Below are 21730 nucleotides of genomic sequence, written 5' to 3' on the forward strand. Positions count from 1 at the left end.
CCTCCTCCTTCCACAGGGTTAATTTCCTGTCAATTCCAGCAAGAATATCACTTTCCTATCTTTAACAGTAGTCTGTGCAAACGCTTCAGGGAGGTCTGCAGGCTGCACATTTTGAAATATGTTTAAGTTGCCTTTTTTTTTTTTTGAGACGGAGTCTTGCTGTGTCGCCCAGGCTAGAGTGCAGTGGCACAATCTCGGCTCACTGCAAGCTCCGCCTCCCGGGTTCACGCCATTCTCCCGCCTCAGCCTCCCGAATAGCTGGGACTACAGGCGCCCACCACCACGCCCGGCTAATTTTTTGTATTTTTAATAGAGACGGGGTTTCACCATGTTAGCCAGGATGGTCTCGATCTCCTGACCTCATGATCCGCCCGCCTCGGCCTCCCAAAGTGCTGGGATTACAGGCGTGAGCCACCGCGCCCGGCCCTAAATTGTCTTATGTTTGTTATCTGGGGCACACAGTGTAGGCCTGGTGGTATGGGGCGCCCCTGGCAGATTTGAACTAATCTTAGGTGAGTGTGAGGCGCCCCCGCGTGGCGCCTGGCGCAACAACATGCTGGATTCTCCTGCGTGGGCCAGGCGCCCACGTCGTCTCCAGTTCTCCCTCTCCCTTGGCCTATTGGTGCCCTCCCACCGCACTCCCGCTCTTCCGCTGACCCACCCCGTAACGGCAACAGCCCTGCCCCTTACCCTGTCTTAGGTGCTCGGTGGGCACGCAGGATCACGGGTCATCAGCCCCGACATGCGCGCGCGCGCACACACACACACGCACACACACACCTCTCCACGCCTCGCAGCGCTTACAGCTCCGCCCAACACAAAAGATCCCCAGGTTATTTTATTGCTGTACTCAGAGGTCAGTTAATGCCCCCGGCCGCCTCTCCCTCCCCTCTGCGGTGGCTGAGTCCTCTCCTGGGGCTCGGGAACCGCAGCGGGTCCGAGGGTCACCGCCGCATCTCGCCGCTGGGGGCGCCCCGCTTCCCCTCCCCGCCGCCGGGCCAGCCAGGGTCCGAGGCCCGCAGGCCCCAGCTGGGAAGACAGGTCTGGAGAGGCCGCTCCGGGTCTAGAGGGAGGGGAGGTTCTCCGGAAAGGGGTGGCTAGAGAACCCCGCCACGACTGCCAAGCTTCGTCGCGCGCGCTGGAGGGGACACGGTGGGCGCCTAATTCTCGGCGTAGCAGTAGGTCCCATAGGCTGCCTGCTGGGGCCTGGGGAAGCCGAAGCTGCGTACTCCGGGATCCGGGAGCCCCCCGCAGCGCGGCCGCGGCGTGATGATTGGGAAGCGCACACTGCCGTCAGCCAGCCAGCCGCCGTCGCACTGGTCTAGCCCTGAGAACTTCCAGGCGGCGTAGAGGTGCCCAACCTTGGCCACCACGGCGCCTCGTCGCCTGCACGCCGCGTGGGCTTCAGACAGCGTCAGCCGCCCGGGCACGAAGAACACTTGACCTGGGGATCACAGCGGGTCACCGACCGAAAGTGGGGTAGGCGGGGCGGGGCGGGGCGGCTGACTCCCAGAAGGCGGAGTTGGGGGGCGGGGCCGCAGAGGTGCTGGATCGAGCTTGGGTACTAGGAGTGGGGGGATCAAGGCAGAAGTGCAGGGAGGGTTTGGAGAGGTGGGCTGGAGCCCGGGCGGACGGGCGAGCGGGCTGATGGAGGGACGGTGCCTTGGAGGGACTCGGAGACCCTGCCCTGATCTCAAGCTGAGGTCCACTCCTCGCCCCCCACATTTTTCAGACCCCGCCCCAAGACCCTGCCTTCGCCCCGCGCTTCACCTGCCAGCGCGGAGGTGAAGCAGAAGGCGTCGTAGCGGTCGCGCATCCGGTCGCGGGGCCCGTAGCTGCGGATCCCGGGCCGGCCTCGGCCGCCGCACGGGGCGCGCGCAGTGAGCACAGGGTAGCGCACGGAGCCCTCGAGCAGCCAGCCCGCGTTACACCAGTCCAGACCCTCGGTCCAAGCTGGCGGGAGACGGCGGGGGTCGGGGATGAGAGGCGTCACAGGCAGGAGCCAGACTGAGCTCGCCTGGCGCCCTTTCTCGGGCCCCTGAGACAGCTCCGCGGGGCCTGGGAGGTGCTGGGTTCGGCCGCTCACCCTGGTAGAGCTGGGAGTAGGTGGCCAGGCGTCCGTCCTGCTCCTCGCACGCTTGCTTCGCCTCGTAGTAATTGAACTGGTACCGGCCCCGGCTGGGTTGGTACGGAAACACCACACCTAGGGGGTGGCGGAGAGCCTGGGGAGGGCCAGCAGATGGGAGCGGAGGGGGAGGAAGGGCGGCGCGGCCTGGGAGAGGGAGCTGGGGTCCCCAGGGGTGAGGGGGAGATACTGGAAAGGAGCCCTGGGAGACCCAGGCGAGGCGGTCCCGCCTGCTACAGAGGAATGGGGCGGGAGCGGAAGGGCCTCACCCTCCAGGCTCAAGGTCAGCGCCACGCTCTCGTCCTCGATGCCGTTGATGAGCTCGCAGCGGTACCGGCCTTCGTCCTCCAGGCGCACGCCCGCGATGACCAGGGAGGCGTCTAGCCGATGCCCCCTCCGCATCCTGGCGCGCCCTCCCAGGGGCCCATACCCCCGGGCGTGCAGTCCGTTGGTGACGAGGATCAGAGTTTCCCGGAGCTCCCCAGGCTCCACCTTGCTCCAGCGCACCTTATAGCTGGGAGGCGTGGTGCCCAGGACACAGGGCAGCGTGGCCGTGGCCCCACGATGAGAGTGAATGACCTCGTGGATGGGGGGCAGGAGGTAGTGGGGGCCCGGGTGGGATGCTGAGCAGAGGGGGCCACAGTGGCAGGAACCCCCGATCCTCACTGCTCCAAGTGCCCATCAGACCCTGCTCTCCAAATGCTTTCTCCAGAGCCCCCCAACCCTCTCCTCCATTGCTTTCTCAGCAATGACTTTCACTCCCTGAGTACCTGCAATAACTGCCCTTTCCCCTTTCCCCACCCTTGCAGCCTCCCCAAGCCTTCCCCAGATTCTGGCCTGGGCTGGGGTCTTACCTGGGTCTCCTTGGCCTTTGTGGAAGATGGTGAAGACCCAAAGAAGGAAGCAGCAGAGTGTGGGGAGGGTGGGCCCACCTGGCATGATGGGGGGCAGCCCAGCACTGTCTGCAGGGCACAAAGAGTGGGCAGTTAGGACTGGGGCAAAAGGGTGGGGAAAAGCAGGGTTGTCAGTGAACTCCCATCAGAGATTCCTAGAAGGGACTGTCCAGTCGGAAGCCACTGGGGCAGAGAGAAGGGGTAGGTGACAAAAGGAAGGTGATGAGGGGAGGAAGGCAGTGGCAATCCCCTTCCTCTCCCTCTCTTCCTCTGTCACATCCTCTCAGCCTGCAGGTACTAATTTAGCATCTCCTCTACCTGTCCCCTTCATCACAAGTGCCACTTCCCAAGCTTGCCATCTGGACTGCCAGCTCGTCTCTATCCTCTCCCAGCACCCATTCTCCATCTTGAAGCCAAAGTCAAAATGATCTTATCACTCTCCCGCTTTTTTTTTTTTTTTTTTTCTTGAGACAGAGTCTTGCTCCATGTTCCAGGCTGGAGTGCAGTGGCATGATCATGGCTCACTGCAGCCCCTAACTTCTAGCCCCAGGTGATCCTCCCACTTCAGCCTCCTGAGTAGTTGGGACTACAGACATGTGCCACTACCCCAGCTAATTTTTTCTTTTAAGTTTTTAGTAGAGACAAAGTCATGCTGCGTTGACAAGGCTGGTGCTGGGATTACAGCAGGCGTGAGCCACTGTGCCTGGCCTTGTCACTCTCCTGCTTGAAAGTGACTCCCGGTTGCCCTGAGGATAAAATCCAATCTCATAACCACAGCTTCCAAGGCTGTCTATAATCCAGTTGCTCCCTGCACCTCCAGCATGGCCCCCACCTCGCCTCTTACCACTTTGGCCCCTGCACTGTGCCCCAGACATGCTGGACTTCTGGCAGTTTCCCACACAGTCCAAGTTTGCACTCATTTCCTTTCCTTTGTGCCTGCATTGGTTGCACAGGCCTCACCTCCTTTGGGAAACCTTTACTCACCCCCAGTTTGCCACACTGTAGAGCACTGTGATCTGCTGGACTGGGGACCTTTTTTTCTTGAGATAGGGTTTCATTCTCTTGCCCAGACTGGAGTGCAGTGGTATGATCATGGCTTACTGCAGCCTCGCCCTCCCAGGCTCAAGCCATCCTCCCATTTCAGCCTCCTGAGTAGCGGGGACTACAGGTGTACACCACGATGCCCCACTAATTTTTTTTTTCTTTTCTATTTTTTGTAGAGATGGAGTTTCAAAATGTTGCCCAGGCTGGTCTTGAACTCCTGGGCTCAAGTAATGCTTCTGCCTTGGCCTCCCAGAATGCTGGGATTACAAGCATGAGCCATCACACCCAGCCAGGACTTTTTTTGTCTTACAAGTACTTTTATTAGCACCTAAACTTAACAGTGTGAATTTGAACATAATATGTATCCGTATATAGACTATATCAAGGAGGTTTTCCAGAAATTACGAAGTTAAAATATATAAAATTATAAAGTTATTTTTAAAAACTACTTTAAATGCAATTATCTATTTCAGTACAGTAGTTGATTTCCCCCCTTTTAAAATTTTTTTAAATAAGATACAGGGTCTTACTATGTTGCCCAGGCTGGCCTCCAACTCCTGGGCTCAAGCAATGCTTCTACCTCAGCCTCCTAAGTAGCTGGAACTACAGGTTTGAGCCACTGCTCCCAGCTCCTCCTTTATTGTATCATTCTTTTTTTTTTTTTTTTTCTGAGACGGAGTTTCACTCTTGTTGCCCAGGCTGGAGTGCAATGGCACCATCTCAGCTCACTGCAACCTCTGCCTCCTGGGTTCAAGCAATTCTCCTGCCTCAGCCTCCCGAGTAGGCTGGGACTACAGGCACCCACCACCACTCTGGGCTAATTTTTGTATTTGTAGTAGAAACAGGGTTTCACCATGTTGGCCTGGCTGGTCTTGAGAACTCCTGACCTCAGGTAATCCACCCTCCTTGGCCTCCCAAAATGCTGGGATTACAGGCATGAACCACCACCTCCGGCACCTGTTGTATCATTCTTATCCCCTTGACCTTAAAAAAAAAATTGGACTAGGCCAGGCACAGTGGCTCACGCCTGTAATCCTAACACTTTGGGAGGCCGAGGCGGGTGAATTACTTGAGGTTAAGAGTTCAAGACAAGCACGGCCAACATGGTGAAATCCTGTCTCTACTAAAAATATAAAATTTAGCTGGGCATGGTGGCATGCACCTGTAAGTCCAGCTACTAGGGAGGCTGAGGCAGAATTGCTTGAACCCAGGAGGTGGAGGTTGCAGCGAGCCGAGATCGTGCCACTGCACTCCAGCCTAGGGGATAGAGCAAGACCTTGTCTCAAAAAAAATGAAGACTTCTCGACTTCACTGTATTCGTTTTCCAAATCTGGCTCCTCTATTTCCTAATTGCATGACTACGCATAAGTTAATTATCATGCGCAAGTTACTTAACCTCTCTCTGCCTCAGTGTCCTCATCAGTGAAATGTGGGGAATAATAGCACACCTACCTCACTGAGTAGTTGTGAGGAGCAACTGAATTGATATATGCAAAGTGCTTGAAATAGTGTCTGGAATGTAATAAGTGCTGTGTATGTGTTAGCTGTTATCTCCAGTTCCCAGCATAGTTTCTGGTACATAGTGGTGTTAAATAAGTGTGTGTGGCTTAATGAATGAACTTTCATTAAGGATTCATAAGAAGACGGGATGGGGAATGGGGAAACGGAGGAAGCACCCTGAGAAGTCACCAGAAATCTAAAGAATGGAGCTCCATCTTCCTGCAAATGAGGACCAAAGACCAGCTTGCCGTAGGAGAAACAGAGGTTAGGCACAGAAAACTTCTCAGTGGTTAAAAGTGAAAGTATCTGGGATGCGAACATGAGCAAGAGAACACTTCTTTATAGGAGAACTTGGTAAGTAAGAGTGATCGTGAGGACTGAAATTGACTGAGACCAACAATGATAGCTCAAATGAATACCTTTAAAATTGAATGTGCCTGACACTGCTCTAAGCACTTTACATGCATATTTTTATATTTACTCCTCCCAGCAATCCTGAGGCAGAAACAATTATAAATCCTATTGTACACATGCTGAAACCAAAGTGCACACATTTTAGGAAATGAGGTCACACAGCTGGTAAGAGGACGGGTTTGCTGGGATTTGAATCCAGATCTGACAGTGAGGCTCAAGCACTTAATCACTAATCTATATTTCTGTATTTCAAAACAAGTGCACACACATGCTCTTCATACCCCTTACAGAAAATACGAGTAGTCAGCAGCTCCATTGCCTACCTGTTAGAAGCTGGTCTCTTCACAGAGACGGAGGGAGCAGTGCTTAGCAGCTTTTTGTCTTGCTTGAGGAAGAGGTTCTGGATGAAGGTTTTGCCAGGCTCCTGGGAGTTCCAAGCACCTTAAAACCCTGGGACTTGAGCACCTGTTCAACACAGTTGCTCCTTTTGCACCTTTGAGGAAAAGCTTCTGTCCTGTGCTCAAAGAAGAAGCCAAGATGCCAAGAACGACCCCCTCCCCCATTAGTCCACTCAGCCTTGTTAAGAGACCTGTGTCCAGCCCAGATCTGTGGAAATCACTATTCTGGGACTAGGGGAAGATGCTGGGCTTGGGATGAGGGCTGGGAACCCATGAAGGGCAGTGGAATAAAGGGAGCAACCCAGGAATGATGACCTGGAAGAGTGCAGAAAGTGAGGTGCTTCATTGTTTCTTGATGCCTTTGGACGAGAGAGGTGTAGATTGATCGGTGGATATGAAGGTGTTGGACTGATGGGGATGGGGATGAACTCTAAATGTGGCTCAAAGATCTATAACTGCCAAGCTCGAGCTGCCTCCCTTTCCATATGCACCTCATGTAAGCAGCATCCCCATCTCCCCTCTCCCCACAACAGAGTACTCACCTCTGCCCTCTGGTGCCTGACTGCACATTGCCTTTGCAAACGGACTCTCAGGTGGGAACCATCCAGGACTTTCAGCTGCTTCAGGAAACCGGACCTCTTCTGTACAACCCCCCTGTCTGTCTGTCTGTCTGTCCTTTCCTTCTCAGTCCCCACCCCATCGGAAGCACAATTTCCCATTGTCTCTGTCTTTTCCCCTATTGTTGACTAACAGGGCCCCTTTCTTTATTCTGTGGGTAATGGCAATGAAATGTCAACAGCTGGGGATGTGGGATGCAGGACCGGCTGGCACATACCACCGGAAAAGGGCCTGGGTTGGGGGCGGGCTCAGAACAGGAATTGACATCCCCAAGAAGAAGAGAATAGGGTGAGGGGCAGAGAACGGATGGTGAAAAGGTTGAAATGGAATCTCTCTCAACACTCCAAACTAGAGGGCTCTAAAGAGATTTTGTCTACGGCCAGGGGAAAGGCTGGGCTCCATGAGGGCAGAGGGAGTGGCTAGCATTGCAATAGGAGAGATGGAGATCAGACAGTAAGGAGGATTTTTCATGTTCCCTGGGGAGGGAGAATTTCTGAGGATAGAAGGACTTTGGAAATCTCTCCAAAAGAGAGGTTATCTTATTGGTTCCCTAATATTTTACCTCTTCCCTCAGCACAAATAGAGAACATTTTAAAAATACTCAGAAGGGGATCCTTAGTTTTCCTGGATGGAAATTCACTTTCTTTAAAGTCCTTTTTTTGTTTTTTTTGTTTTTTGACACGGAGTCTCTCACTGTCGCCCAGGCCGGAGTGCAGTGGCGTGATCTCGGCTTACTGCAAGCTCCGCCTTCTGGGTTCACGTCATTCTCCTGCCTCAGCCTCCCAAGTAGCTGGGACTACAGGCGCCTGCCACCATGACCGGCTAATTTTTTGTATTTTTAGTAGAGATGGGATTTCACCGTGTTAACCAGGATGGTTTCGATCTCCTGACCCCATGATCTGCCCGCCTTGGCCTCCCAAAGTGCTGGGATTACAGGCATGAGCCACCGCGCCTGGCCTTTTTTTCTTCTTTTTTTAAGACAAGGTCTCCATCTGTTGCCCAAGCAGGAGTGCAGTGGCCCAATCATTGTTCACTGCAGCCTCAAACACGTGGGCTCAAGAGATCTTCCCCACTTAGCCTCGAAATTAGCTAGGACTACAGGCACACACCACTACACCCGTCTAATTAACTTTTTTTTTTTTTTTGAGACAGAGTCTGGCTGTGTCACCCAGGCTGGAGTGCAGTGGCACAATCTCGACTCACTGCTCTGCCTCCTCCTCTTACCTCAGCCTTCAGAGCAGCTGGGACTACAGGTGTGCACCACCATACCCAGCTAATTTTTGTATTTTTTTGTAGAGATGGGGTTTCACCATGTTGGCCAGGCTGGTCTCGAACTCCTGGGCTCAAGCAATCTGCCCACCTCAGCCTCCCAAAATGCTGGGATTACAGGCGTGAGCCACCATGCTGGGCCTAATTAAGTCCATTTTAAAATCTTTCCATTGAGGTATAATTTACATACAAAAAAGTCATTGAAATTATGTGTACAGCTAAATGAATTTTTACCTGTGTACATTTAATGTACATTTAATGTACACAGGTAAAAACCCACCAGATCAAGATATAGAACATTTCCAACAATGCCAAATAGGCCCAGTTGTTTTTGTTTTCTATCAATGCAGAGGGAGGGCTCCCTCGACCTGCCCCTGTAAACAGACATTTAGAAATGTTTTGAGCTTTAAGTTCCATTTTAGCCTTATTTTCTCTCTGCTGTAGCCCCATGGAAGTAGCTTTGCATTATTAAAACCATATAATTTCATGTTCTGTGAGTTAAAAATTAAAAAAAAAAAAATGAGGCCAGGCACTATGACTCACGCCTGTAATCCCAATACTTTGGGAGGCTGAAGTGGGTGGATCACCTGAGGTCAGGAGTTCGCGACCAGCCTGGCCAACATGGTGAAACTCTGTCTCTACTAAAAATATAAAAATTAGCCAGGCATGGTGGTGTATGCCTGTAATCCCAGCTCCTTGGGAGGCTTGAGGGGGGTGAATCCCTTGAACCCAGGAGAAGGAGGTTGCAGTGAGCTGAGATCGTGCCACTACACTCCAGCCTGGGCAAAAGAGTGAGACACCATCTCAAAAAACACAACAAAACAACAACAAAAATACCCTTTCAGAACTGGAGGAGACCTCAGGATGCTGAACATTTACTAGAGGAGGAGATAGAGATGAAGGTGGCTTGCCCCAAATCACACACCATACAGTCGTTGAGTCAAGTCTAGAAGTTTCCGCTTTTTCTACTAATCCTCTTCTGCCTCTCTCCTTGGCTGTCCAATTCAGACAAGCTCCAGGTTTTCACTAGGGTCATATCTAATAACAGGAAGCCACCTTGAATATACTTTCTTTCTTTTTTTTTTTTTTTTTTTTGAGACAGGGTCTCACTTTGTCACCCAGGCTGGAGTGCAGTGATACGATCATGGCGCACTGCGGCCTCGACCTCCCAGGTTCAAACAGTCTCTCCCATCTCAGCCTCTCAGGTAGCTGGGTGCACAGATGTGCACCACTACACCCAGCTAACTTTTAAAAATTATTTGTAAAGACAGGGTCTCCCTGTCTTGCCCAGGCTGCTCTCGAACCCCTGTACTCAAGTGACCCTCCCGCCTCGGCCTCCCAAAGTTGTGGGATTACAGGCGTGAGCCACTGTACCCGGCTGACTATACTCTTGAGAGATCTGATTGGCTATCTTTTCCCTATCTACTCCATCCCTGTTCTTAAGCGCTTCCCTCCTCCCCCCACGACTGTCTCTCTCATGAGAGAAGACAAATAGCCCCCTGTCTCCTTGGACAGGACACCCTGATCCAGTGCATCTGATTGGCTTCCTGCCAACTCAAACAAACAGCCTCCGGCAGAGGGAGGAGTAGATATAAATGGCTCCACAGCCTGGTTACTGTGTCCATTCCCAGGCCCATTTCTCCACAAATTTACTGCTCCTTTCTCCACAAATCACTTCTGAACTGTGGCTTGGAAGTCTCTGGTATGTAAATCCATAAAAGGCTGAGTTTGACGGGGAGGAAAGCCTAGAACTATTTGATAGATGCAAAAACAACCCAGTGAGGATCGAATGAGAAAGGAACAGACAGGAATACATATAATAAATAGCCAAACTGTGTTTAGTTTACTCAAGGTCACTTTCATTCTCATTTTCCCCCCAGACGCTAAAACGGGAGTGGGGTGAGATGGCTGAGGCAAGCTGGGGTCTCCTCACTGACCCAGCATCTCTGAGGAAGGGCTTTGTCAGTCCTATACTTACTGACCAGAACGTGGTGGAGTGATTCCAGACAAGCATGGAGTCCCGACATCTTCTCTAACACCCACGTTCGGCTTCCACCATCCAAGCAGGTTCAGCTGGCCAGTTTTCCTGACCCCTGGTGATGGCAAGCATGGTCCCAGTTATGACTAGGATTGTTGTGTGAATGACTGGAAGGGTTGGCAAGACGACACTTTAGGGAGGACTTCAAAAGGAGTGACTCTCTCTGGTCTTTCTCTTTCCAACATTTTTTAAATAAATTTTTTTTAAAAGATGGGATCTCTAAAAATTTTTTTAAGAGATGGGATCTGGCCGGGTGCGATGGCTCACACTTATAATCCCAGCACTTTAGGAACTCATGACAAGGTCATGAGTTCAAGACCAGCCTGGCCAGCATGGTGAAATCCTGTCTCTACTAAAAATACAAAAAGTTAGCTGGGCATGGTCGTGCGCACCTGCCCAGCTACTCAGGAGGCTGAGGCAGGAGAATCACTTGAACCCAGGAGGTGGAGGTCGCAGTGAGCCGAGATTGCACCACTGCACTCCAGCCTAAGCGACTGAGCAAGACTCTGTCTGAGAAAAAAAAAAAAGAAAGAGAGAGAGATGGGATTTGTCTCTGTGGCCCCGAACTGCAGTACAGTGGTGCGATCATTGCTCACTGCAGCGTCAAACTTCTGTGTTCAAGTGATTCTCCTGCCTCACCCTCCTGATTAGCTGGGACTACAGGTGGGCACCCCCATGCCTGGCTCTCCAGCATTTCTCCAGGGCCAAAAGGCAGCAACATCAAACTCAGCCTGATGCTTTATTTGGACACTCACCTAGACTCCACTCCTGACCACATATAGAGGCCTGGAGTATGCAAGGCATACTCCCCAGAGCGTGCAAGGTACAACTCCACAGTACAAACCTTTATAGCTACTGGGCATAGGAGACCTTCTAGTAGAGGACAGGAGGCTTGGGTTCTAGTTACAGTTCTGCCACAGTGTCACCTTCGGTGACACAGGCCCAGGCTTCGCCGCTGGGCCTGTTACTTCATCTGCACAATGGAAACTCAATTCTATTTAAATTATTTTCTGAAGGGCCTCAGTCTGCAGAGACACAGAAGCAAATGACTTTATGAAGCTCCTGACTGTATGAAGTTCTCAGTGAAACAGAATAGCACCTCTTCTGCCCATCTCAGAAGTAGATGAGGGCAAAGTGAAATAATGGAAAGCACAAGGAACAGTAAAAGGCAAATGTCAAGAAGCTGTTTGCAAAGTTACCAAGATGTAAAATTAGATTTTACTTATTAATAATCGTGTCACTTGTCATTCTGTTTATAACGGTCAGTTCACTGCTGATATTCAAGTGGACCATTTAAACTGTATTTTTGCTCAACTATCCCTCCAAATAAATATCTCAAGATCTTGACTGTTTATTTTCTTAGCCCATCTTATTCTCCCAGGCCTCAAAGCTTGGTGTCTCAAATCCGTGGCTTGTCTTCTCATTCTGGCCAGTCTAGGTGGGGTCTGGCTTCAGTTTGCACAGATTCTCACTCCCAGTCTCATATTGGTCAAACAAACCCAGAAGTAAGATCTACAAGTATTAATCGACCATTCTCAGAATAGGATTGGAATAATTTTAAAAAGTGAACTCTGGCCGGGTGCCATGTTCATACCTGTAATCCCAGCACTTTGGGAGGCCAAGGAGGGTGAATCACGAGGTGAGGAGCTCGAGACCAGCCTGGCCAACATGGTGAAAGCTGTCTCTACTAAAATTACAAAAATTAGCCAGGTATGGTGGCACATGCCTGTGATCCCAGCTACTTGGGAGGCTGAGGCAGGAGAATCGCTTGAACCAGGGAGATGAAGGTTGCAGTGAGCTGAGATTGTGCCACTGCACTCCAGCCTGGTGACAGAGTGAGACACCGTTTCAAAAAAAAAAAAAAAAGTGAACCCCATCTTATAGCTGTATGTTCTTTCACGTGGGAGAAATAAATTCTATCACAGTATTATTATTCCCATTTTATAGACCAGGAAACTGATGTCCAGAAAGGGTTAGTAAGTTAGTAACTTGTTCAAGTTCCTACCTAACCCAGGTAGCCTATCTCTAAAGCTAGATGAGTTCTTCTTTGCTGTGAAAGAATCATTTCTTGAAACTTGTAAAAGGTAAAATGAGGATTTTTTGGTTTCTTGTTTTGTTTTTTTTTTTTTTTTTTTTTTTTGATATCACACTAGAGCATTTTTTCTTTTTTCTTTTTCTTTTTTTCTTTTTTTTGAAATGGAATCTCACTCTGTCACCCAGGCTGGAGTGCAGTGGCATGATCTTGGCTCACTGCAGCCTCTGCCCCCTAGGTTCAAGTGATTCTCCTATCTCAGCCTCCCAAGTAGCTAGGATTACAGGCATGCTCCACCATGCTCAGCTAATTTTTTGTATTTTTAGTAGAGATGGGGCTTCACCATGTTGGCCAGGCTGATCTTGAACTTCTGACCTCAAGTGATCCACCCGCCCCGGCCTCCCAAAGTGTTGGAATTACAGGTATGAGCCACTGCACCTGGTCTAGAGCATTTTCTAATAAGCTTGCTTGACACTCATCTGACTCTGCCAGGGAATGTGACTTTGTTGTCACAACACATTTGATAAATAATCTACAACTTACAAATGCACCGGCATTTATAGTCCTGTCGGGTAAAGGCTAACCTGTAGAACTTGATAAAATCATAGGGTTTTATTGCCCAATTGAGACGCTAATCACAAAGGGGTTTTGGTTTTACCATCCTAGAAAGTTAACCAGTCCTATATCTAAATTATCAATCTAATTTTGACAATTCTTTTCTTTTTTTTTGAGATGGAGTCTTGCTCTGTTGCCCAGGCAGGAGTGCAGTGGTGCGTTCTCGGCTCACTGCAACCTCCGCCTCCTAGGTTCAAGCGATTCTCCTGCCTCAGCCTCCTGAGTAGCTAGGATTACAGGTGCCCACCCCCACGCCCAGCTAATTTTTTTGTATTTTTAGTAGAGACGGGGTTTCGCCATGTTGGCCAGGCTGGTCTCAAACTCCTGACCTTGTGATCTGCCCGCCTCAGCTTCCCAAAGTGCTGGGATTACAGGCGTGAGCCACCACGCCTGGCCTGACAATTCTTTTCTTATTGACTGTTTAAATTCCTATCTCTCAAATGCTCCTCAAAGCAGCTCTTTTGTCTCCTTATTAGTTCTCTCATTAATGAGTTAAATAAAATGATGACATGAGTTAATGAATAACAAAAAAGTTTGAGAATTATGTTTTTCCACTTCTCAACTTCCCTTTATCAAGGGCAACACGCTAGCACCCTCTGCTTCCCTTTAATAATAAATCCACAGGCATAATTACTGCAAGAGTTTTTAGGAAGCTAAAACTCTTGGAAGGGTAGGATCACTTTGTATCTCCAGCATGCAAGGAACCAGCTATGAACTCCAAGATGAAGTGACCATTATCAGCAAGACTCCTCTGCAAGGCTTTCGCATAGCTAAGGACATCCTTAGATGTTTGTTGCTCCCATGGGCCACCATTTCCTGCTCCTCAGTCCCACTAGCAACATCAAAGATACTTTAGGTGCACCCATTTGTGCTTCCTCCGGGAAGCTTTCCTTAACAAAAGCAAGAAACAGGAAACAGGAGCAGTGCCATGTGCTTGTGGTCCCGGATACTTGGGAGGCTGAGGCAGGAGAATTACTTGAACCCAGGACTTTAAAGCTGCAGTAAGCTTTGATTTAGCCACTGCCCTCCACTCTGGAAGACAGAGTGGGACCACTCCCCGCTCCAAAAAAATACCCAAACAAAAGGAAGAAGCAACTTAACAGCTTCACCTGGATATACCAGGCATTCAGAAAATGTTTACTGGCAGGGCGGTGGCTCATGCCTGTAATCCCAGTACTTTGGAAGGCGGAAGTGGGTGGATCACCTGAGGTTGGGAATTCGAGACCAGCCTGGCCAACATGGTGAAACCCTGTCTCTACTAAAAATACAAAAATTAGCTGGGCATGATAGTGGGCACCTGTAATCCCAGCTACTGGGGAGGCTGAAGCAGGAAAACTGCTTGAACCCTGGAGGCAGAGGTTGAAGTGAGCCGAGATCATGCCACTGCACTCCAGCCCGGGCAACAGGGCAAAACTCCGTCTCAAACAAAACGAAACAAAACAAAAACTCAGAAGATATTTACTGAATAAATAAATAAAATTGAAGTTGTCTTCCAATTTCTGCAAGTTTAACAAAAAGGCAGTATAGTTTAGAGGTTAAGTTGCACAGGCTCTGTTCCTTCTTTCCCTGTGCGCAAAACAAACTAACAAAAAGTTCCATAGCCTCTGGGTTGAACGTCTAAGCATAAATCTCAGCCCTGCTACCTACTAACCAGGGAACATTAGATAACTTACCTACCTTCTCTTTAATTGTTTTCATCTGAAAATAAGGATAACAACAGCATCGATAAGCAGAACAGTGCTTGGCTCATAGAAAGTAATCAACACATTTTAGGGATTATCACTGGTAGGGGAAGAAGTTTCAAAGGGAACAGAATCAATCAAAACTCAGAGAGCTACTGATTGATTGAAGCGATCACCTGTTGTTGTTGTTGTTATTGTTTTGGCGCTTTTTTTTTTTTTTTTTTTGAGACAGTTTCACTCTTGTTGCCCAGGGTGGAGTGCATTAGCGCGACCTCGGCTCACTGCAACCTCCGCCTTCCTGGTTCAAGCAATTCTCCTGCCTCAGCCTCCTGAGTAGCTGGGATTACAGGCTCCCGCCACTATGTCTGGCTACATTTTTTGTATTTTTTAGTAGAGACGGGGTTTCTCCATGTTGGTCAGGCTGGTCTCGAACTCCTGACCTCAGGTGATCCGTCCGCTTCGGCCTCCCAAAGTGCTGGGATTACAGGTGTGAGCCACCGCGCCAGGCCTCCTACTTTGCTTTTCCACCTATTAATATGATGTGAGCATTTGTCCTATCAGCACATGACATCAAATTCTCTCATTTTTCATGTCTGCGTAGTATTTCAGTGGGTGGCTGTAGCATTATTTACTTGTTTGTTGTTTTTTTTTGAGACGGAGTCTTGCTCTGTCATCAGGCTGAAGTGTGGTGGCGCGACCTCAGCTCATTGTAACCTCCACCGCCCGGGTTCAAGCAATTCCACTGCCTCAGCCTCCCAAGGACCTGGGATTACAGGCATGTGCCACCACGCCCAGCTAATTTTTTGTATTTTAGTAGAGACAGGGTTTCACCATGTTGGTCAAGACGGTCTCCATCTCCTGACCTTGTGATCTGCCCACCTCGGCCTCCCAAAGTGCTGGGATTACAGGCGTGAGCCACCGCGCCCGGCTGCTATTTGTTTGTTTGTTAACTTTTATTTTATGCTCAGGGGTACATGTGCAGGTTTGTTCTATAGGAAAAGTGCATGTTGTGGGGGTTTGGTGTATAGATTATTTTGTCCCCCAGGTAGTAAGCGTAGTATCTGATAGGTAGTTTTTCAATCCTCACCCTCCTCCCACTCTCCTCCCTCAAGTAGGCCTGGTGTCTATTGTTCCTTTATTTGTGTCCATATGGAGCATAATTTACTTAATGAGATGCCTATTGATGAACATTTAGGTTGCTAAAGGTTGCAACAACTAGTTATCTGGAAAAAGAAAACAGCAGATCTATAACTCTCCTTAAACTAAAATCCAGAAGGCTTGAAAACATAAATGTAAAAATAAGGCCATGAAAATGCCAGGATGAATCATAGAATAATATTTTTTTAATTGGAAGACTACTTGGATTAATTTTTTACTGATTACACAATGATGCACTTAATTGTAGATAATTTAACAAACATAACAATATTAAAAAGTGAAAATCCCCCTTAATCCTACGACATAGAGAAAATGACTTTTAATCTTTTGTTGTCTTGCAATCTTTCAAGGCATTTGTAGACATTCATATATGATGTGCATGAATATATTTAGTCATGATTGAAATGGTAACATGTAATAAGGCAGAGAGCCAGCAGGTGGAGCAAGAAGGCTGTATCCCCAGCGCTGAGGGCCCCTGCAGCGTTCTGGGCGCTGCACCTGGCTCAGGTCCCGTGCACGTTTAGGGGATCACCAGGTGTCTGTGGTGGAGAATGCGCAAAGATAAAGATGCTACAGCAGAGCCCTCAAAGCTCTGCGGGCATCCTTCAGACTCAGCGCTTCAGACCTCTGCTTTTCCTGTGTTCAGCTAAGCTCTTGTTCGAAGGGAGAATGAATGAGGCTGGGATTCCTTCGTGTTCTTCTTACCATCATGGTCCTGCTTCCCAGCTCTACTCCCACTGGGGTTGGCATCTTCTATACCACCCCTTTCAGAAATTTTTCCACAGCATCTTTACTAATGTATCTGGAAATATGTCATATGAAAAATATAAAAAAGCAACCCAAATGGGTGTGTTTGCTACCTTGAAACCCACACCCTCTAGGACAACTCTAGAAGCGCAGCAAGCACTGCAAAAGAAAGAGGGCGGGTGGATCACGAGGTCAAGAGTTCAAGATCAGCCTGGCCAAGATGGTGAAACCCTGTCACTACTAAAAACACAAAAATTAGCCGAGTGTGGTGGTGGGCACCTGTAATCCCAACTGCTCAGGAGGCTGAGGCAGAAGAATCACTTGAACCCTGGTGGTGGAGGTTGCAGTGAGCCGAGATCCCGCCACTGCACTCCAGCCTGGGCGACAGAGTGAGACTCCATCTTAAAAAAGAAAGAAAGAAAAGAAAAGAAAAGAAAAGAAAAAAAAGAAAAGAAAAGAAAAGAAAAAAAAGAAAAGAAAAAGAGGGCCCTGCTATACCCTGCCTCCCTTTCTGGCATCCTTCACCCACACCATGACCAGCATTTACACACACTGAAGGTTTTTTTTTTTGTTTTTTTTGTTTTTTTTTTTGAGATGGAGTCTTGCTCTGCCGCCCAGGCTGGAGTGCAGTGGCCGGATCTCAGCTCACTGCAAGCTCCGCCTCCTGGGTTCACGCCATTCTCCTGCCTCAGCCTCCCGAGTAGCTGGGACTACAGGCGCCCGCCACCGCGCCCGGCTAGTTTTTTGTATTTTTTTAGTAGAGACGGGGTTTCACCGTGTTAGCCAGGATGGTCTCGATCTCCCGACCTCGTGATCCGCCCGTCTCGGCCTCCCAAAGTGCTGGGATTACAGGCTTGAGCCACCGCGCCCGGCCAGACACTGAAGGTTTTAAAGGAGACAATGAGGCCAGGGAAAGGCAGAGACAAGACCCAGAGGACAAGGATGCAGGTCAGAGACAGGGCTTCATCCAGATTGGAAAGAATGATGACACCAAGAGGCAGATGGCAATAGTACTTTAAACAGAAATAAATGTTAAGCCGAACCTGCACTAGATGGCATCAGAGAGCAGCAGTGATAGTGCTGAGATCACATCTCATTCCATCTCTGTGTGCTCTGTCGGCCCCTATCTGTAGGTAAGCACAAATCTGGGCAATATTATGGTGAGACTCAAATATGGTAATGTTTGTGAAAATGATATTCTAAACTGTAAACCACCATGTGAAAATTATTTTTAAATAGTAAAATACTGTTGGCAAAGGATCGTAATATCTTTATTATCATGTACTCAAATGGTTAATGAAGTCAGAAAATTAGAACTTGCCTAGGCTAAGGATTGAATCATGTGAGACGCAGGGTCACCTTTTTTTTTTTTTTCCTCAACAGAAATAAAAGTGAATAATATTCCAATAGGTAGGCACTGCCAGTATTTGCTATATAGGTTTTAAAAAAAAAGAATCCTACACTCATTGCAACCACGAGATATTTTCTTTCCTCAGTCTCAGGGTTCACTGGCAGAAAAAAAATAACTGGGAAGAACTGGAGGAAGATAAATTATGTAAACTAGTTTATGAACCATGGGAAGATGCTGGCTTGGCCTGACTTTTATAACACTGTGTGTACATTTGAACCCAGTATAGAAAAATAACACAGTGCCTTAATTTTTAGGATTTAATTCTGCTTCAGGCATGTGGAGAGGCATTCAAGGTTCAGTAGTCAGTCTCAGGGGCCACACATACTTCCTCCTGAAGGTCTTCCCCTGTGGCCAGTCATACGCACCTCACCTCTGCCCCACCTCCCTCAGCACTCAGGGACTCTCATTTGTAGCCATTTCTTGATTGTTTTTGTTTTTGTTTTTTGAGATGGAGTCTTGCTCTGTCACCCAGACTGGAGTGCAGTGTTGCAATCTCGGCTCACTATAACCTCCGCCTCCTGAGTTCAAGCCAATGCCCCTGCCTCAGCCTCCCAAGTGGCTGGAACTACAGGTGTGTACCATCATGCCTGGATAAATTTTTGTATTTTTAGTAGAGATGGGGTTTTGCCATGTTGGCCAGGCTGGTCTTGAACTCCTGACCTCAGGTCTTTCACCCACCTTGACCTCCCAAAACCATTTGTTATTTTAAAATCACTTTCCTGAAAAAAAGTACATTAATTGTAGACAATTTTTAATGAAGAGAAAATATCTTGTTAAAGAAAAAGATTATTCAGTGACACTTGTCAAAGCATGGTAAGGCAGACTTTATTCAGGACCATTGCGATAGGTATAGGGACCATGACAATGGGATTTTGTAGTGGGGCAGAAAGAGAAATTGGGCTCATCTCTTAATACAGCATGGGAAGCAGGAATTTATAACTGAGGTGCAGGGTGGGGGTCAGGAGATGGGAAATTATTAAGAGAAAACACCAGGGGTAAAGGGGATTTGCGCTAAAACCTTACAAGATTCTTGCCGAAGACAGGCTGAGATAATCAGGTATCACTTGATGGATGGTGAAGGATGAGGAACCTGATCAGATACCAAGGGTGATCAGGTATCAAGAGTAAGGGGCTTAGGCTGGGCAAGGTGGCTTACTCCTGCAATCCCAGTACTTTGGGAGGCCAAGGCGGGAGGAATGCTTGAACCCAGGAGTTGGAGACCAGTCTGGGCAACATGGTGAAACCCCGTCTCTACAAAAAATACAAAAATTAGCCAGGTGTGGTGGGCCATGCCTGTGGCTCCAGTTACTTGGGAGGCTGAAGTGGGAGGATTGCTTGAGTCCAGGAGGTCAAGGCTGCAGGGAGCCATGATCATGCCACTGCACTCCAGCCTGAGCAACAGAGAAAAACCCTGTCAAAAAAAAAGAGTGGAGGGTTTCATGCTAAATTGACTTCACAGGATTCTTTCCTTGAGACAGAATCTCACTCTGTCACCCAAGCTGAAGCACAGTGGTACAACCACAGCTCACTGTAGCCTTGACCTCTCAGACTCCAAGCAATTCTCCCACTTCAGCCTCCCAAGTAGCTGGCACTATGGGCATGGGCCACCACGTTCAGTTAATTTTTTAATTTTAATTTTTAATTTTTTTTTTTTGAGACCAAGTCTCGCTCTGTAGCCCAGGCTAGAGTGCAGTGGCATGATCTTGGCTCACTGCAACCTCGGCCTCTTGGGTTCAAGCTATTCTCCGGTCTCAGCCTCCAGAGTAGCTGGGATTACAGGCATGCACCACTGCACCCAACTAATTTTTTGTAATTTTTTTTTTTTTTTTTTTTTTTTAGTAGAGACAGGGTTTCACCATGTTGGCCAGGCTAGTCTTGAACTCCCGACCTCAGGTAATCTGACCATGTCGGCCTTGAAAAGTGCTAGGATTACAGGCGTAAGCCACTGCACCCAGCCTGCATTTCTATTCTTTTCTCTTTCTCTCATTGTTTTTTTTTTTTTTTTTTTTTTTTCTTTCTTTTTCAGACAGAGTCTCATCCTGTCGCCTAGGCTGGAGTACAGTGGTATGATCTCAGCTCACTGCAACCTCCACTTCCCAGGTTCAAGCGATCCTCATGCCTCAGCCTCCCAAATAGCTGGGATTACAGACTCGTGCCACCACACCCAGTTAATTTTTGTAGTTTTAGTAGAGACGGGGTTTCACCATATTGGCCAGGCTGGTCTCGAACTCCTGACCTCAAATGATCCTCCCGCCTCAACCTCCCAAAGTGCTGGGATTACAGGTCTGAGCCACCACTCCCAGCCGGTCCTTTGCATTTCTATATGAATTCTAGGATGGGCTTGTTGATTCATGCAAAAAAAAAAAAAAGCCAGCTGGGATTTTTTATAGAGATTGTGTTTAATTTATAGATCAATTTGGAGAATATTGTCATCTTAACAATATTGTCTTCTATTCCATGAATACAGGATATCTTTCCATTTATTTAGCTCTTCTTAGTTTCTTTCAATGAGGTTTTGAAGCTTCAATGTATAAAGCTTGCACTTCTTTTGTTAAATTTATTCCTAAGTATTTTATTACTTTTGATCCTATTGCCTATGAATTTTTAACATAGATACGTTCTTACTGTAGGTAACATTTTGTATCTTCTTTTTTCATTTCAATTATATCACAGACATGTACCCAAGCTATTAAGAATTCTTCGGCTGGGCACGGTGGCTCCGCCTTTAATCCCAGTACTTTGGGAGGCCAAGGCAGGCAGATCATGAGGTCAAGAGATCGAGACCATCCTGGCCCACATGGTGAAACCCCATTTCTACTAAAAATACAAAAATTAGCTGGGCGTGGTGGCGTGCACTTGTAATCCCAGCTACTCAGGTGGCTGAGGCAGAATTGCTTGAAACCAGAAGCTGGAGGTTGCAGTGAACCAAGATCATGCCACTGCACTCCAGCCTGGCGACAGAGAGAGACTGCATCTAAAAAAAAAAAAAAAGAATTCTTCAACATCATTGTTGAAGACTACACATTAGTCCATGGTATGTTTACACTGTAATTTATTTAGCCTTTCTCCTGTTGTGAGATATTTTGATTCTTTCCAATTTTTCCATTTTATAAATATCACCGTAATAAATATTTCTAGGCATCTTGTTATCTGATTTCAGGCCATTTCAAGTATTCATGTATTCTTTTTCTCTCATAATGGCCTCTATTTCTACCCTTGTGAGGAGGTATGAGACCCCATTAAACTGCGAACTCCTTGAGACCCATTTCTCTTGCGATCCCTCATAGCCCCCAGGGACAGGCTGCAGCCTCAATGACTTCTTCAAGAAGTTCCCAGGGGTCTTAGACTGGGTCACATGCTTCTTATCTTATCCCCATAGCACTGTGTCCTGACCTTGCCATAACTCTCATTACTCAATGATATAAATGCCTGGTAATTAGTCTAAACCCCCACAAGATCATGAGGCTTGACAGGACAAGAGATGGACCTTTTTATACCTCTAGCCCTTAGTATATAGGAGACCTTTAATAAATATTTATTGAATGAGTGAGTCAGACAGAACAGTGAGCTCAAAGACTTAGGCCAGACTAGGAATCTTGATTCAAAGATTTATGGTCATTAAGTTTTGAGAGTGGCTGGTAAAGTGCGTCACGCAAAAACTCTAGGTTGGAAAGGGTCCTTGAGGGTGACCTCATTAAGAATTTTAAAACTTCTTATATATTTCATATATATAAGTATATATTTCATGTATATATTTCATATATACATACATATACACATATATGA

At 48.0% G+C, this 21730-nt stretch overlaps 1 protein-coding gene and 1 long non-coding RNA gene across 4 annotated transcripts; one reads left to right on the forward strand and one right to left on the reverse strand.

Annotated features, from left to right (window-relative positions):
- Positions 1–820: 820 nt before the first annotated feature.
- Positions 821–7038, reverse strand: HAPLN2 (hyaluronan and proteoglycan link protein 2). 3 transcript variants are annotated; one of them, XM_074040757.1, is made up of 7 exons: positions 6917–7038; positions 6300–6441; positions 2980–3087; positions 2395–2639; positions 2087–2203; positions 1771–1953; positions 821–1444 (listed from the first exon to the last, which is right to left on the reverse strand). In XM_074040757.1, exons 4-7 carry the CDS (start codon positions 2525–2527, stop codon positions 1161–1163), a joined length of 717 nt encoding a protein of 238 aa, XP_073896858.1. In that variant the 5' UTR covers positions 2528–2639; positions 2980–3087; positions 6300–6441; positions 6917–7038; the 3' UTR covers positions 821–1160. The 3 variants fall into 3 exon arrangements, with proteins under 3 accessions (XP_073896858.1, XP_005541483.1, XP_065400604.1); XM_005541426.4 differs by having other exon boundaries at positions 2395–2748; XM_065544532.1 differs by having other exon boundaries at positions 2395–2748; positions 6300–6490.
- LOC123566852 (uncharacterized) lies at positions 1012–11650 on the forward strand. The gene is made up of 3 exons (XR_006689515.3): positions 1012–1479; positions 5693–5916; positions 11316–11650. It is a non-coding gene; the product is annotated as an uncharacterized lncRNA (long non-coding RNA).
- Positions 11651–21730: the final 10080 nt, after the last annotated feature.

This window comes from Macaca fascicularis, chromosome 1 (genome assembly GCF_037993035.2).
Source record: "Macaca fascicularis isolate 582-1 chromosome 1, T2T-MFA8v1.1".
Classification (NCBI taxonomy): Eukaryota; Metazoa; Chordata; class Mammalia; order Primates; family Cercopithecidae; genus Macaca; species Macaca fascicularis.

What these genes read in the sequence shown, in the direction of transcription:
- HAPLN2 (XM_005541426.4), bottom strand. Translation starts at nt 3,064, where the DNA reads ATGCCAGGTGGGCCCACCCTCCCCACACTCTGCTGCTTCCTTCTTTGG. An exon ending in GCTGACCTTGAGCCTGGAGG is followed by an intron (nt 2,204 to 2,394) that starts GTGAGGCCCTTC and finishes GCCACCCCCTAG; the next exon opens with GTGTGGTGTTTCCGTACCAA. An exon ending in CTTCACCTCCGCGCTGGCAG is followed by an intron (nt 1,445 to 1,770) that starts GTGAAGCGCGGG and finishes TGTGATCCCCAG; the next exon opens with GTCAAGTGTTCTTCGTGCCC.